Source organism: Candoia aspera, chromosome 1 (assembly GCF_035149785.1).
Source record: "Candoia aspera isolate rCanAsp1 chromosome 1, rCanAsp1.hap2, whole genome shotgun sequence".
Lineage (NCBI taxonomy): Eukaryota > Metazoa > Chordata > Lepidosauria > Squamata > Boidae > Candoia > Candoia aspera.
In genome coordinates, this window is record NC_086153.1 from 34,380,627 (window position 1) to 34,398,443 (window position 17,817).

At 41.0% G+C, this 17,817-nt stretch overlaps 1 protein-coding gene across 10 annotated transcripts in view; it reads left to right on the top strand.

Annotated features, from left to right (window-relative positions):
- NRXN1 (neurexin 1) overlaps positions 1–17,817 on the top strand; it is a 1,050,871-nt gene that overhangs the window by 532,832 nt on the left and 500,222 nt on the right. For all 10 annotated transcript variants that reach the window (XM_063301563.1, XM_063301572.1, XM_063301615.1 and 7 more), the window contains 2 exons: positions 134–307; positions 13,463–13,582. In XM_063301563.1, the coding sequence (XP_063157633.1) occupies positions 134–307; positions 13,463–13,582 (294 nt within the window). The remainder of the gene's footprint in view (positions 1–133; positions 308–13,462; positions 13,583–17,817) is intronic.

The following is a 17,817-nucleotide window of genomic DNA, read 5'->3' on the forward strand; positions in this document are numbered from 1 at the left end:
TTTATCTGTTTGTTTTTTTTACTATAAAACTTGAGATAATGTTTTTGTGGACCTGTGGATTAAAATAGTTTCAATAAATCAGTGAATAAGATTAAAATTGTTATTCGTCTAACCATGTTGTTTGACTCCACAGGTGACCTATATATTGGAGGGGTAGCAAAAGAAACTTACAAATCCTTGCCTAAATTAGTACATGCAAAAGAAGGATTCCAAGGCTGCCTTGCCTCTGTGGATCTCAATGGGCGTCTTCCAGACTTGATCTCAGATGCTCTGTTTTGCAATGGACAGATAGAAAGAGGATGTGAAGGTAGGTTTGATCAGTCCATAAACTTGTCTCAACCTCTTACGATGTAACTAAAATATTCCTAAATTTCATTGCATAGTTGGGAGGCTATAGCATCTTTTCTGTTACGTTATTTGTACTTGGATGCTGCGGGTTTCCCATCTTACCAGCTGCCATCAATTTGTTCTTTGTTACAACTGCTAAGTTAGATCGTTTTACATTATTAATGGAAGTGGGTGCTATTGGAGGAGAAATGCACCCCAATGGCACAAAGCTCAATTCAAACTTGAGAACATTAAGTTATCTACTGGAACACAATTGGTCAATTCTGTTCTTTGCTATGAATCAGCTGATTTTTCTGTCTTTGTTTTGTTTGTGCAGTATCTTAATTAATTGTTGTGCTAATTAGCTCCCATGCAGCATTTTATATAATCACAGTGCATAGATAGTATTTAGAGCATCACAGTACATAGACAGTAGTTAGAGCATAAATTAGCTAATTTAATTAGGATGCATGTTTCTAACAGTTCTTAGTGGTATGGGGATACCAAGTCATCTTGTCTGCCTCCTGAAGAATCTGTATAACGACCAAGTATCAACAGTAAGAACAGACCACGGAAAAACGGACTGGTTTAAGATTGGGAAAGAAATACGGCAGGGCTGTATACTCTCACCCTACCTATTCAACTTGTATGCAGAACACATCATGCGACATGCTGGGCTTGAGGAATCCAAGGCTAGAGTTAAAATCGCTGGAGGAAACATCAACAATCTCAGATATACAGATGATACCACTTTGATGGCTGAAAGCGAAGAGGAACTGAGGAGCCTTATGATGAAGGTGAAAGAAGAAAGTGCAAAAGCTGGCTTGCAGCTAAACCTCAAAAAAACCAAGATTATGGAAACCAGCTTGATCGATAACTGGCAAACAGAGGGAGAAAATGTAGAAGCAGTGAAAGACTTTGTATTTCTAGGTGCGAAGATGACTGCAGATGCTGACTGCAGTCAGGAAATCAGAAGACACTTAATCCTTGGGAGAAGAGCAATGACAAATCTCGATAAAATAGTTAAGAGCAGAGACATCACACTGACAACAAAGGTCCGCAGAGTTAAAGCAATGGTGTTCCCCGTAGTAACATATGGCTGTGAGAGCTGGACCATAAGGAAGGCTGAGAGAAGGAAGATCGATGCTTTTGAACTGTGGTGTTGGAGGAAAATTCTGAGAGTGCCTTGGACTGCAAGAAGATCAAACCAGTCCATCCTCCAGGAAATAAAGCCAGACTGCTCACTTGAGGGAACAATATTAAAGGCAAAACTGAAATACTTTGGCCACATAATGAGAAGACAGGACAGCCTGGAGAAGATGCTGATGCTAGGGAGAGTGGAAGGCAAAAGGAAGAGGGGCCGACCAAGGGCAAGGTGGATGGATGATATTCTAGAGGTGACGGACTCGTCCCTGGGGGAGCTGGGGGTGTTGACGACCGACAGGAAGCTCTGGCGTGGGCTGGTCCATGAAGTCACAAAGAGTTGGAAGCGACTAAACGAATAACAACAAAATGTTTCTAACACACTTTATATGAAAAAGGGATGTTAGGGTTCTTCAGAGGGTCTGAGTCTAGGGGCTCTTCCAGACAGCCAAGTTAAAGTGTTCTCTACCAGTCTTGCAATGGCAGAAAAATAGGCTGACATATATTGTGCTGTCTGTATTACTGGTTCCTGTTCTGCCACAATAAGGAGTCTGGTGAATGGCGTTGTCATTATTTATTGCAGACCAAGTTAAGGAAAGGGATTAATGGATTTCCCTGGTTTTGTTTCCCTTCCTACAAAGTGTCTTCTGCTGTTGAGAAAAACAGTCACCACTCACTCTTCGTAATGTGGGGTGAGGCACAGTGGTACAAATTAGATGCAGGCTTAGAACATTGGGTTTAGCCACCTGTCAAGCTGCCCAACTAATAGGTAGCAGGGGATAGGGATGAAGCAGGAGGGAGTTCTCCCAATGTTCCTAGCACCCTCTCTTCTGGACCTGTGATCTGTCAGTTGGATTGTTCCTGAACAGAAATCTTATGAAAGAGTGTCAACCCTTATGAAAGAGCTCTTATAAAAGAGTGACAACCATCTTGAAAACTGATGGTATTGACTAGTATTACTAGGGAGTGGCAACAAGTGACCAAGGAGTCAAGTTCTGACTTAGTGGTCAGAAGCACCCAGAAGTAGCCAGGGGACATCACACAACATAATAACCAATATTCCATGCCTTCCACTTTAATCCAAAGGTAGTGATTTCAGACTGAAAATATGAGAGATAGATGAAATTTCCTTATGTAGAGTAGAATGGAAGAGTTTTGATCAAAATGAATGCTTCTCAAATTAAGGGGCAGCATCTTCCTTGAGAGACATCACCAGGTAATGATTTTCTCTAGAACTTTCAGTCAGAAGTCCCTGACTGAAAGTTCTAGAGAAAATCATTATCTGGTGGGAGATAAACAATCTTCCTCTACTTATTCAGATTAGACTTAGAGGGCTTTGATTGCCCTGGCCAAAGACCATCACTGATTCCTATTGCATTTGTGTATGTGTTAGCATCTGCAGAATGTTGGTGATGACTCTCCTGCAGATGAGGCCAAAGCTAATACTACTGCCTTTATGGTCAAATGACAGAGCAATCTGCATTGGAATTGACAAAAATGCACAAAATGGTTTCCAGTGGAAACCATCTTCAATTGCTCAACTTGGCAATTATATCCATCCCACAGTTATTCATGTACATCCCACCAATTGGCCAAAGTTGAGAAAAACTGATTTAGATGCTGTATTACATTCTCCAGCTAGGTGGCAAAAGCTAGCTGATCTTAGCTGATCTCAGGATGCTAAACAGCTGATTAATAGGTAGATGGGAGACCACGCAGAAATACCAGAGTTGATGCCTAAGCTGGGAAATTGCATAAGCCTCTAGGAGGAAGGCAACGTCAAGCTACATCCATATTGTGGTCCAGAAAATGATACAGACTTGTCACCAGAGAAGAACGTATCTTAAAGAAACTTTATCCTTTTATAGTTAGTTCTAAATGTGCCTAATGAAATATTGTTACTGCAGTCATCCACCTAGATGTATTATTAGTGCTTTACAGAACATATTATGACATATAATTTCGCTTTGATTCCAAAGGCATACCCAATTGATACATATGTTATTATACCAAATTTCCTTCATAGGCTGGAATTACATTTGCTGCTGGCCCCAGCAGACAAGGTCCTGGAGGAGGTCTGAAAGAAAGAATTTTAGAACTGTACTATAGGATTTGGTAAATACTAAAATAAGGCTGATCGTTGAAACAAAAAATAATTTCAGAAAAAGAAACTAGCTTGTTGCAATCCATAGCCTCAATAACTTATCTCTCAGCATTTAGAGATGAATTTTATTCCATGTGTTTGTGAATAAGGGACCTACACAGGCCACTTTCTCTCTCTCAAGTAGACCAGTGGCATCTAATTGAGCTTTCTCAATTGATGATTTCCCTTTTCAGACATCAGTGAAAATGTGTGCTCTCCCCACTTCTGACAGTATCATAAAGGAGGAGCCTCTCGCAGGCAGAGTTGTAAAATGTGTCCTGGTGGTTATTTTAGGACAAATGTAGTGTGTGTTCAAAAGCAAAGTCAAAATAATTCCGAGGCATTCACAACTCTCATTCTACCAAACCAATAGTCATATATGGCAACTAAAGAGAGATTCAGTCAGGAGCATCCATGGGAGAGTCAGAAAAGTCAAGATAGAGTTCATGACTGCAGAAAGGAAGCCCCACACCTTTTGGTATAGATGTAAAAATGAGTGGGGCTTCAATCACACATGCCATGATAACTTTTTAAAACACTGCTCCTCCACCATAACGCTCTGAGCTTCAATATTCCTGTTGCAGTCCAGATAGCCACCTGCCTGCAGCTGAAAAATTGCAGAGGTTTTGAGTTGAGGAGCCATATTTGGATGGGAGTTGAGGAAAGGGTCGCATGTTCAACAGGCCTGCTTTAGCAAGAACCCAGCCATTGGTTTCCCAAATATCACTGGGCTGTGTTATTAATGAGCCCTGCCAGGGCTTTTAATTATTTCTTTTTCTGTGTAAAGGTAGACAGCCTGATGATTGGTTTGATATGAAGAGCTAAAACCCCAAATCAGCCTATTCAACTTGTTACTTCTTACATGTTCATTCATATCCTTTAATTGTCCCCATGGTACTCTTTTTGGCTTGAATGTTTAAATCCTTATGACTTGAAGGAGTCCTTGGTGCTCTCTTGAGCCTTGTTGTTTTCTTGCAGATGTTTCATTGCCAGACTAGGCAACTTATTCAGCGCGAAGAGGGAGTGGGCCTTGCTCTCTATTTATATACTATGGTTTGTCCAGCTTGTGGTGGTGGAACTCTTTTCTTGGGAGTTCCTTGATTGGGCTGTTGTTTGCTGCTTGGTTGATTGACTGAGTTAATAGTTCCTTGATTAGGGTATATTGTGCTGTTTGGTTGTTCACCTGGTGTTACTCCTAGTGTTGATCTTTGCATATCTGGGTGTTGATTGCTGGCGAGGAGGTGTTCTGGTCTTTTGGCTTTTCTATTGTCTCTTTTGAATGGTGTGTAAATGTTGTTTACCTCTATGTGTCTGTTGATGGCTGCTTTGTCTGAGTGCCAGGCTTCCAGAAATTCTCTGGCATTTTTGGATTTGGCTTGGTTTAGGAGGCTCACCTTCAGCAAAGGATCGTTACCTTGTCGTGGTGCTGGAGCTTGAGCACCTCAATGATGCCATGAGCTAAACCGTGAAGGGCCACCCAAGATGGGAAGGTCATGACAGAGAGGTCAGACTAAATGCGATCCCTGGGGAAGGTAATGGCAACCCACCCCAGTATTCTTGCCGTGAAAACTAAATGGATCAGTACAACCAGAGATATGTTGGTATACCATCGGAAGGTGAGACCCCCAGGTCGGAAGATGGTCAAAATGCTACTGGGGAGGAACAGAGGATGAGCTCAACTAGCCCCAGACGTGATGACGCAGCTAGCTCAAAGCCGAAAGGACGGCTAGCGGCCGACGGTGCTGGTGGTGAACGGCGAATCCGATGTTCTAAGGATCAACACACCATTGGAACCTGGAATGTCAGATCTATGAGCCAGGGCAAATTGGATGTGGTTATTGGTGAGATGTCAAGATTCAAGATAGACATTTTGGGTGTCAGTGAACTGAAATGGACTGGAATGGGCCACTTCACATCAAATGACCACCAGATCTACTACTGTGGACAAGAGGACCACAGAAGAAATGGAGTAGCCTTCATAATTAATAGTAAAGTGGCTAAAGCAGTGCTTGGATACAACCCAAAAAATGACAGAATGATCTCAATTCGAATTCAGGGCAAGCCATCTAACATCACAGTGATCCAAATATACGCCCCAACCACAAATGCTGAAGAAGCTGAAGTAGAGCAGTTCTATGAGGATCTGCAGCACCTACTGGACAACACGCCTAAAAGAGATGTTATTTTCATCACAGGAGACTGGAATGCTAAGGTGGGCAGTCAAATGACACCTCGAATTACAGGTAAGTATGGCCTGGGAGAACAAAATGAAGCAGGACATAGGCTGATAGAATTTTGCCAAGACAATTCACTCTGCATAACAAACACTCTCTTCCAACAACCTAAGAGACGGCTTTATACATGGACTTCACCAGATGGACAACACCGAAATCAGATTGATTACATCCTTTGCAGCCAAAGGTGGCGGACATCTGTACAGTCGGTAAAAACAAGGCCTGGAGCTGACTGTAGTTCAGATCACGAACTTCTTCTTGCACAATTTAGGATCAGACTAAAGAGATTAGGGAAGACCCACAGATCAGCTAGATATGAGCTCACTAATATTCCTAAGGAATATGCAGTGGAGGTGAAGAATAGATTTAAGGGACTGGACTTAGTAGATAGGGTCCCAGAAGAACTCTGGACAGAAGTTGGCAGCATTGTTCAGGAGGCAGCAACAAAATACATCCCAAAGAAAGAGAAAACCAAGAAGGCAAAATGGCTGTCTGCTGAGACACTAGAAGTAGCCCAAGAAAGAAGGAAAGCAAAAGGCAACAGTGATAGGGGGAGATATGCCCAATTAAATGCAAAATTCCAGAGGTTAGCCAGAAGAGATAAGGAATTATTTTTAAACAAGCAATGCGCGGAAGTGGAAGAAGACAATAGAATAGGAAGGACAAGAGACCTCTTCCAGAAAATTAGAAACATCGGAGGTAAATTCCAGGCCAAAATGGTTATGATCAAAAACAAAGATGGCAAGGACCTAACAGAAGAAGAAGAGATCAAGAAGAGGTGGCAAGAATATACGGAAGACCTGTATAGGAAGGATAACAATATCGGGGATAGCTTTGACGGTGTGGTCAGTGAGCTAGAGCCAGACATCCTGAAGAGTGAGGTTGAATGGGCCTTAAGAAGCATTGCTAATAACAAGGCAACAGGAGACGACGGCATCCCAGCTGAACTGTTCAAAATCTTGCAAGATGATGCTGTCAAGGTAATGCATGCTATATGCCAGCAAATTTGGAAAACACAAGAATGGCCATCAGACTGGAAAAAATCAACTTATATCCCCATACCAAAAAAGGGAAACACTAAAGAATGTTCAAACTATCGAACAGTGGCACTCATTTCACATGCCAGTAAGGTAATGCTCAAGATCCTGCAAGGTAGACTTCAGCAGTTCATGGAGCGAGAATTGCCAGATGTACAAGCTGGGTTTAGAAAAGGCAGAGGAACTAGAGACCAAATTGCCAATATCCACTGGATAATGGAAAAAGCCAGGGAGTTTCAGAAAAACATCTATTTCTGTTTTATTGACTATTCTAAAGCCTTTGACTGTGTGGACCATAACAAATTGTGGCACGTTCTTAGTGGTATGGGGATACCAAGTCATCTTGTATGCCTCCTGAAGAATCTGTATAACGACCAAGTAGCAACAGTAAGAACAGACCACGGAACAACAGACTGGTTTAAGATTGGGAAAGGAGTACGGCAGGGCTGTATACTCTCACCCTACCTATTCAACTTGTACGCAGAACACATCATGCGACAAGCTGGCCTTGAGGAATCCAAGGCTGGAGTTAAAATCTCTGGAAGAAACATTAACAATCTCAGATATGCAGATGATACCACTTTGATGGCTGAAAGCGAAGAGGAACTGAGGAGCCTTATGATGAAGGTGAAAGAAGAAAGTGCAAAAGCTGGTTTGCAGCTAAACCTCAAAAAAACCAAGATTATGGCAACCAGCTTGATCGATAACTGGCAAATAGAGGGAGAAAATGTAGAAGCAGTGAAAGACTTTGTATTCCTAGGTGCGAAGATTACTGCAGATGCTGACTGCAGTCAGGAAATCAGAAGACGCTTAATCCTTGGAAGAAGAGCAATGACAAATCTCGATAAAATAGTTAAGAGCAGAGACATCACACTGACAACAAAGGTCCGCATAGTTAAAGCAATGGTGTTCCCCGTAGTAACATATGGCTGCGAGAGCTGGACCATAAGGAAGGCTGAGCGAAGGAAGATAGATGCTTTTGAACTGTGGTGTTGGAGGAAAATTCTGAGAGTGCCTTGGACTGCAAGAAGATCCAACCAGTCCATCCTCCAGGAAATAAAGCCAGACTGCTCACTTGAGGGAATGATATTAAAGGCCAAACTGAAATACTTTGGCCACATAATGAGAAGACAGGACACCCTGGAGAAGATGCTGATGCTAGGGAGAGTGGAAGGCAAAAGGAAGAGGGGCCGACCAAGGGCAAGGTGGATGGATGATATTCTAGAGGTGACGGAATCGTCCCTGAGGGAGCTGGGGGTGTTGACGACCGACAGGAAGCTCTGGCGTGGGCTGGTCCATGAAGTCACGAAGAGTCGGAAGCGACTAAACGAATAAACAACAACAAGGAGGCTCACAGTTTCCCAGTTGAAACTATGATTGAGTCTGTCCATGTGTTGTGAGATTAAGGAGTTCTCATTGTGTCTTCTGACTGCCAGTTGGTGTTTGTGGATGTGCTCTGCTAGTCTTCTGCCTGTCTGTCCTACATAGTGGCTGCTGCAGTCCTTACACTGTATGTGGTAGATAACTCCTGTTTTTTCTTCTTGGGCTACTGAGTCTTTTGGGTTACTTAGGATGTTTTGAAGAGTTTTAGTTGGTTTATGTGCTACGGTGATGCCAGGTGGTTGTAACAGTCTGTTAGTAGTTTCTGATGTATGGCAGTGTTATCCTTTTCATAGCTTCTGTTGGTTGGGTTGTAGTGGGTTGAGTGGTGAGGCATTTTTTGATAAAGTTTGGGTGGTATCCATTTTGCTGGAAGATGCAGTATAGATGATCTGTTTCCTTTTTCTGATGTTCTGGGTCCTGCAATGTGTTAGTGCTTGTCTGAATAATGTTCTTATGTAGCTCCTCTTGTGGGAGATTGGGTTGTTGCTTTGGTAATGGAGAACTTGGTTAGTGTGGGTAGCTGTCCAGTAGAATTGTGTTTCTAACTTGCCATCATTTCCTCTGCTGATAAGGATGTCCAAGAAGGGTAGTGTGTTGTTGTCTTCTTCTTCCCTTGTGAATTTTATTCCACTGAAGATGGTGTTGATGGTTTCATGTGCTTCCTCCAGTTGTTCCTTTTTTATTATGATGAATGTGTCATCCATGTACTGGATCCCTACTTTGGGTTGTATACGTGGGAGTGCTATCCTTTCTAGATGCTGCACTACAGTCTCTGCTATGAGTCCTGAAGTAGGTGATCCCATGGGTGTTCCTTCGATTTGTTGGTCTATTTGTCCATCAAACGGAAAGTAGGTCATGAGGCAGAGGTCGATGAAGTCCATGATTCTGGGTATTTCTATCTTGGTGTATTTGGCTAGGCCAGGTGTGTTCTGAAGAACTGCTGCCATGGATTCTTTCGCTAGTGCTGAGTCTATGGATGTGAAGAGAGCTTGAATTCTAATTTTAATTTGATGATGAACATTAAAAAAAACATTTGATGATCATTAAAAAAACAAAAGTGTAAATAAATGTATGAATACATAGCTTCTAAACACCTAAAGGTAATTTCACTTTATTTTGTAAAGAATGCAAGTAACAGATTCCAGTGCAGGTGAGAAAGAGGGCAGATGGTGATACATTCTGTTAGTGATTAAATCTTGGCATTAAAATAATCAGTTAATTATGTAGCACCCAAATTCTTAAGGATCACCTTAACTGCCAAGTAATTTATGTAATCAGGCTTATTTACAGAACCAAACTGAAAGGCTGAGAATAATCTGAATGAATGCAGTCAGGGTCTGACATTAGCCCTGAATACATTCAGCCTATACTTAGGTCTTCATTATAAAACCAGTGAAAGTGGGTTTAATATTGATGTCAATTGAGGACAGCATTACATGATCTAGATTAGCAGCAGTGGTCAGTGGTTTGGTCACTATCTCAGAGAACAGGGACAAGCTAAGTTAGTACCTCTACTCACAGGATCCTTGGATCTAGGTCCTAGTACTGAAAAGGGACCATCTGGTGGAAAGACCCTGAGTAACCGCAGCTCTTCAGGCAGGCAGGCTCCACTGCCATTGCATGCCCTCTCTTTTTCTACACCTGGGAAGGATAGTCTGATCTGACCACTCCTTCAGATTCTTGTACCTAGTTGAGCTTTTCAGCTGCAGCTTCTTAAACTGTGGTCCGCTGCCACATCTGTTTCCTCCTAGTTTCACTGAGGGCTCAGTAGCTTTTGCAAAGTGTGGTGGTGCTCCCACAAAACTGCCCCACAATTTACTGAGTTTTGTGTATATCTCAATTTATTGAGATTTCCTCTTTCAACACATTCTGAAATGGCCTTGATCTTTTACTTCCATTTCCTTCCCCCACCTTCTAAAAAGGCCAGGCAGTACAATCATATGTGAGCGCTTACAGTCGTAGAGAATATTCTTTCCTTTTTTGGTTTCATCCAAGATACATCAGGAATAAAGCTACAGCTGATCCCACATTTCAAATATATTTCCCATAATATTTTAAGCCAAACTTGCCCACCCTGATACCTTCCAGATGTCTTTGGTCAGCAATTCCCAGAATTCTTTGAATCATGCTGGCTTGGAATTCTGGGAGTTCCTGCCCAAGAGGAGGCTTCTAGGTTTGGAAACCAGCCAGAGGCTGCTCCCAGTATCAATGCAGCAGGCATGTAGACTTGATTTACGAATCATGCTCAGACACAGTTTGCTTAATTATGGCATGCTCAGTAAACTACAGACATCAATCATGTTTTACAAATCAAAAGGCTTTTTCACACAAAACATGAAGTCAAATGCAAACAAGCTATATTATATAAATCAGATAATTGTGAGATATCTGCTAGGGTCAAAAAAGTCAAGAAGGCAGCTGCATGACCAAAGCCCTGCCCCTTTTTACATGCATCACATGAAAAAAGTTTGGAGCTGCCATCTTGACTGAAGATGAAGTGACCTGTAGCTCACAAATCTTATGCCTTTTAATAACATGTGTTAGTTGGAAAAGATGCCACCAGTCTCCTTCTGATTATTGGGAAAAGGGAAAGTCAACAAAATATTTTGCATAACATGGAAGAGTCTGTTAGATTAAATGCTTACCAGAGCTGTTCCCTTTGTGGCTGAATCTAAGCTTCTCTCAGTCAGTTAAGTGGGTCCTTTCTGCAGCATGACATGCTTATTGGCATGACACTGTTAAGAATGCCACACAAAACGAGCCATATCTTTTTGAAGATATTCTACAGTGGGACAGTAGAGGGAGCAATGGCCTAAATCTCAGCTATACTCTAGCATCAACTGTGGATTGGTTTCAAATGGCTCTAGAGCAGAGCTACCATATTTGATTTGCAAAATTGGGTGACTGCTAGGTGGTAACACAGCAAGAATTTTCTGTATCAACAGAGTTAAGTTCAGAGAATATGATTCTTTATGGTCTAGGTTTAATTCATTGTTTAACAACAACAACAAAAGACAGTTTGGGTGAATAACAAAAAAGAACTCTATTTTATCCTTGCCCCAATAATTGCTAGAAGGTTGACTCAAGGATATTAGCTGTATTCACACAACATACCTAATATATTTATTTAATTTATCCATTTTTGGGGACTTGCACAATACACTGAACCATAAACTAACAAGCTGCATTCACGCAAGATGCCAAGTCACAAAACAAACAAGGTTAAACAAACAAAGCTTAACATGTGCAAATGTAGTTACTAGATCTTTAACTGACTTACATGAGGTGTGAACCCAACTATATGGTGTAGTTTTTAGTGTACGTTTGAATCCAGGGATTTTAACTCTTTTGGTCTTGTACACATTTATGGAATTTGAGACTATGTTCTAATTGAGCATTGGTTGCCAGGGAGGAATTAGGGAGAATCACAAAAAGACTGTCATAATGCCTATGGCCAGTGAAGAGCACCCATTTACCTACCAGTCTTCAACTTTGTAAAGTTTTTCCGTTTGCTTTATTATTTACAAGAATATGTTGTCATACATCAACAGCAAATGTCTGCTCCATGGACTATGGAATAAAACATGGTGGATGGCATTTCCTTGTGTCAGTTATTTCATGGCATATTGGTATTCTTAGGGAAAAAGTGGAAGGGTACCAATACTTTTGGCTGCATCTGTATATGTTAATTAGGTGGCAAGGGAGCTAGTATGCACCAAAGCAGTGCTCTGGCACATGAGCACCCATGGGCCTTCAGTTCCCCTAGGGAAGAGGATGATGGGAAAAGATAATGTGTTAATGACTGAACTGCTTGTATCTGAACATGATAAATGGCTAGTCAGGATTAAACCATCCATTCCCTTCTGCTAATGTGTTCACATTTATCCTATGGAAAGAAATGATTTTAATTTTCCTTCATTACATGCCATCAGCTCAATTAACCATTATATCTGTAGTAAATGCTGGCAAATTATTGCATTCTCATTTTGGCTTGCCTGGATATTTATGTCTATTAGCATTAATTTATTTGCATTACTTGGAATTTCTTTTCCTCTTTAAGAGCAGCATGCACTTTTTTCTCTGAACAGTTTCTCTGTGTTTGCTGCCATTTCAATATTTGCTTACTAACATTGAATATATTTTGCTTTTTTTATTTTGCTGACAAAGTTGCATTGATGAAAGCTGATTTGCAAGGTAGATAGCCCTTGTGTATCTTAAACAAGACTGAAACCCATGCAACGCATTAGGAACCTTCGGCCACTTCTGTGCTGATGTCTGTGTGTTGTAGCTGATTTTTCTCTTCCCATTAAAAAATACAACACAGGGAACCATCTCCTCACAGGGTATATTGAATACCGGCTTTCAGTCTTGTGTCTTATTTGTATAGTGATTGCTTCAGTGCTTTGAACATGCCTCTTTCTTTAACTTTTTATTTGTTTGTTTGTTTCTCCCAGTGGTCTAGTTATGATCTTTAGAAATAGAATAGTTTTGTTTCTCATGTGTAATGTCATTTTTTTTAGCATGTTGGTGCATTAGTTGGCTGATTTCTCCTCTATCTACTTTGTTCTTAAAAACCTGCATGGGACAATTGAAAGCATGTAAAAAGATACTTGCCAACATTCTTGCTAATAAGAAACAATATGGGTTTTTTAATTTAAAAAAAATGCTAACCCAAAAGTCTCCTGACAGTCTGGAGATACAGCTCTTCATCAAATCATTGTTTGGATAGCCCTATTTTTATTTTCCTTGCTTGCATTTAATATGACATGTGTGGCTTTGTTTTTGGTTGTTTGCATTTTTTGGTTTTTACAGTTTTATATTCTGTTTTCCACAGTCTCTGGCAGAACTCATTGTTTTGGAGGAAGATAGTTTGTAGATGTTAAAGTGAAATTAGAAATATATTCAAGAACCACCACTTCATTTTGCTTGAGTTACTTGTTTTTCTTATGTTGTTATCATTCCAGATGAATTCATATCTTTATGTTCCTCTGTATTACAAATGGAAACCATGTGCGTCTTCATAACATGAATAAGATTAATAATATGGGTTATCACCAATCCCCTTATCAGTTTTTTCCATAATTTTCTCTATAAACATGAGATGTTGGCAACTACCCTGTGTAATCCAATGACACATATAGTCACTGTGAATGACATACCTTCAAGTTCTCTTCTGTGCTGTGTTTTCTTGTTAGGCCCCAGCACCACGTGCCAAGAAGACTCCTGTGCCAACCAAGGTGTCTGCTTGCAGCAATGGGATGGGTTTAGCTGTGACTGTAGCATGACCTCTTTCAGTGGGACACTGTGCAATGACCGTGAGTACATGAGCAATTTCCCTCTTTTTCACTCCCTCTAAAGAGTCTTAAGGGTTCTAAGGGGTTGCCTTGAAGCAAATGTCCAAAAGGATGCATCATTTTAATAAGTTATAACCAACTGAACTGCCAAACTCTGCAAAAGAATACTAGGAGTTCCTGCTGTGATTTTAGCAAGTGTTTGACTGAAGTCCAGAACTGCCTTAGAAACTGGGCATCAGAATATGCAAGGATTCTGAAATTGTGATGTTGGAAACTCTGTTTACTATAGGTATTTGAATAACATCTTGACATAAAACATATTATATATGGGCATTTCATTCTTGTTATCAGTTTCTTGACCTTGGGCTGGGGTTTTTGACTTCTTTCATGTCTTGTTTTGCTGAGATGTATCATAACTTTGTAACATTATACCACAAAGTCGAAAGTACAGATGACAGTTCTTCCTTACCTTCCTACAACAGATAGGTTTGGTTAGCACCCGAAATGCTCCATCAAATAATAACTTCAGGCTTTATTTTGGTTAAATGTCATATGAATAAATTCTGGTATCACTTATTAATCTTATAACCTTTAGGGATTCGGAAATGTGTTTTTAGATGTTAGCAACTTCTGACATGAGTCAATTAAATTATGAACAAAAATTACAGTACATATCTTTGCTACTCTTATTACATAATGAATTTATGTTTAGTAATTTAGTAATCTCTGCTAGAAAATACCTGGTGGGAGTAATTCCATTTAGTGCTGTGAGTAAGATTAAGCAAGTCATTTTCAAGAAATGTTTGTGTATTTATTCAAATAAACAAGGGCTGGTAACATGTGACACCTGAACACTAGTTCTCATTAAACCACTTTTTAAAACATTTGCAATCCTATATTTCCCTGTATCTGTAATTCAGTTCTTTTCAGCTTGTCACTATGTGATAGTGCACTGGGATATATGACTGCAAGCGCAAGTGTGGATTTGTTTAAATGTTTCCGTAAACTCCTGGAAAACATTATTACTGCGTCTTTAATTAAACTCCTTTCTCAATGCAGACCAAAGTGGGGATTAGGAATAATGCTAAGAGAACAAATGTGCAAGAAGGGGTCATAGGTTTATTGCTCACAGCTGTAGTCCCCAATGTAGCACCCCAGGATGCTAATGTGCCCATCTAAACCCTACTAGGCATCTTTCAGCTTCCTGCCTTATCTGACTTTTACATTTTAAAAATATCTGAGTTTTTAGCAAGGTAAGCTGCACACACCAATGCCACCAGCACTGCCATAGTTCCAAAAATTATCTGGGTACCAAATGGGCCCCACAAACTTCCTGAGAACTGCACTCCAGTCCTTTGTTTGAAAGTATACTCAGCTGCCCATAAAAGAGACAAAGGTAAGCAGGGATAGAAAGGGCAGGGCAAATCAACAGCTTTTTGCAACTGAACAACCTGCCCCACCTAGAATATTACCCAGCATGCATGCTAAGAAGTGGATACTGGGAATTGTTAGTGGGAAGAAGGTACAGCCGTAGCAATTTTGAATGTGTCATAGATGTGTCAGCTTATCCGTTAGTAAAATACTAAATTACTTAAGGGGAATTTCAGTAGAGAAGCAGAAATCCCCCCCACTTACATCAGTTATGAGTCTTTCAGCTATCCTAGTTGCAGTTCCTTGTCTTACAGTGACAAGAAAAGAAAATATCTACAGAAGCAGCTCCATGTTGACATTAAAACTGTCTGATTTATGGGGACACTTGCCAGGAAATACACTTCCTATTTACCAGATTATTGTTCCTCTGTCAAGCATAATACTTAGTATCCACTACTTTCTTTTAGTTAAAAAAAATAACTCACAATTAACTGGTAATCAGTTTTTGTGCTGCATGAGGTTTCTAACTTAAGCATGGGTTTTCCAACCTTCACCACATGCTGGTGCAATGTTTCTCCCCATACCTTAAGACATTTACACACAGCAGGCTTTGTGCATTGATATTCTGCTTCCATGTGGTGGTTGAGGGGCTAAGACCAGCCACAGTTAGTGGTGCCCTCTACTAAGTGTGGAAATGATGCAGCAGCAAAGTCATGTTTTGCAGTCAGTGACAGGCATACTGGTGCAGCATGTATCACCTTCCTTCTCGACAATGCTAAAATGCTGCACTGCCTATCCTAACCTAACAAATGAGATGGAGCTGGTTTGTACCACTTTTTTAGTTTTAAGAGATACATTCTTTATCTTTCTTAAAATAAAGTCTGTTTTTGTTTTAAAAGATCACATTCCAATTGAGAGCTGATAGAGAAACCCTGACTATCATGAGAACGTCAAAACCTTTGCTTCTGGCCACTCTCTGTTCATTGCTGTTCATTTAGTTCATGAAATGGTACAGATATTATTACTGTATTCAAGTTTATATTTTCACAGTGTCAACCAAGGTGACCTCAATTCATGGAGGTTTGACGTTTGTGTCACCTCTAACTTTCACTTCATGGTGCTTTCTTTGAGATGTGTATTACTTTTGTCCTTTGAATCCATTGCAAAGATCCTGGGCAAAATCCACAAATGTGATAAATGGAAATGTAATGGTTGAGAGACATGTGTACTGATATTACAGTATGTATTAATATATGTCTGCCATATTCCAGTTTGAAAAGCCAGATCAGATGTACTAACAATGAGAATAACAAGTTATATTAGTAAGGTGTAACTCAGGATCAGCTTGTTAGTATATATCTCAAATTGCTCTCAAGGTGCTTTCCTAGTGCCTGAAGACTATCCAAGCCTAGATGGGGAAGAATCAGCTTCAGATCAATGCTGACAAGACTGAATGGCTGTGGGTTTTAGGGTCCCCTGTATCAAGTAATTTGCCATCTTTAACTGAGGCTTGGGTGACACTCCCTCAGTCAGAGCTGGTGTGCAATCTGGGAGTTCTCCTGGACTCTCATGTCCTGCTTGGGCAGGTAGTAACCATGGCCAGGAGGGCTTTTGCAGAAATACGTCTACACTGTTCACAGTCACTCATGCCTTAATCACCTCCCAATTGGACTATTGCAATGCATTCTATACTTGAAGAGTATTCAGAAGCTGCAGCTGGTCCAGAATGCAGTGGCACAGGCAGTAGCAGGCACACCTCAGTACACCCCTGTAACACCACTGCTGTGTGAGCTGTACTGGCTCCCAGTAGGCTTCCAGGTATAATGTAAGGTTCTAGTTATCACCTTTAAAGCCACACATGGCATGGGAGCATGTTATTTGCAGGACCACCTATCCCCAGTGGTTTCTGCCCATCTCTATTACAGGATGGGCATGCTCTGGGTGCCCTCTGTGAAGCAATGTCACCTGGTGGGGCTTCAGAAACACATACCTTATGGAACAGCCTCCTCTCAGAAAAACGGATGGCCCTGACCCTATTGGCCTTCAGGAAAGCAGTGAAGACCTGGCTTTTCCCACAGGCACTGGGGCCAGAATGTTGACAGAACTGGCGTGGGATGGTTGGTGGATGGATGCGAGTTTCATGAGGGCCTCAATGTTTATTGTTTTAAATGGTTGTATTGTGTTTTATTTTGTTCACTGCCCAGAATTCCTTCTGTTGATGGGTGGTAAAATTTGTTAAATAAATGCACTTGTTGATGTCCTTTGGTGGTCATGAGATGGGGGTAGTCCATTTAGCCTGGCTCCCTTTGACCTCTCAGTGACTTATGATACCATTGATCAATTGTATCCTCCTGGACTGGCTCAGGGGGTTGGGAGTGGGAGGCACAGTGATATGGTGGTTTCCTTTCTTCCTCCAGGCCAGTTCCAGTCAGTACTAGTTGGTCTATCCAGTGTTTGGAAGCTCAACCCTGGTAAGACAAGGGTCTGTTGGTTTTAAGTGCCCCCGGATCCGAAGACTTTATATCTATTTCTAAATGAGGTACTGTAGCACTATCTCAGACAGACTTGGTGCTTAATTTGGGGGTCCTTATGAACTACAGTTTCACGTGGCAGCTATGGCTAGGAGGGCCTTTGCACAGATTCCTCTTGGACACCAATTGTACCTGTTTCTGGATTGGAAAGCCCCTCTCACAGCAACTCATGCCTTAGTAACCTCCTAGCTGGATCATTATAATGCATTTTATGCGGGGCTGTCCTTACCAATATAAACATTTAGAAGCTGCATCTGGTCCTGATTTCAGCGGCATGGGCAGTTTTGGGCATTTCACAATATCCTCATGCAACACTTCTGCTCTGCAAACTGCACTGGTTCCCAGAAGGCTTTC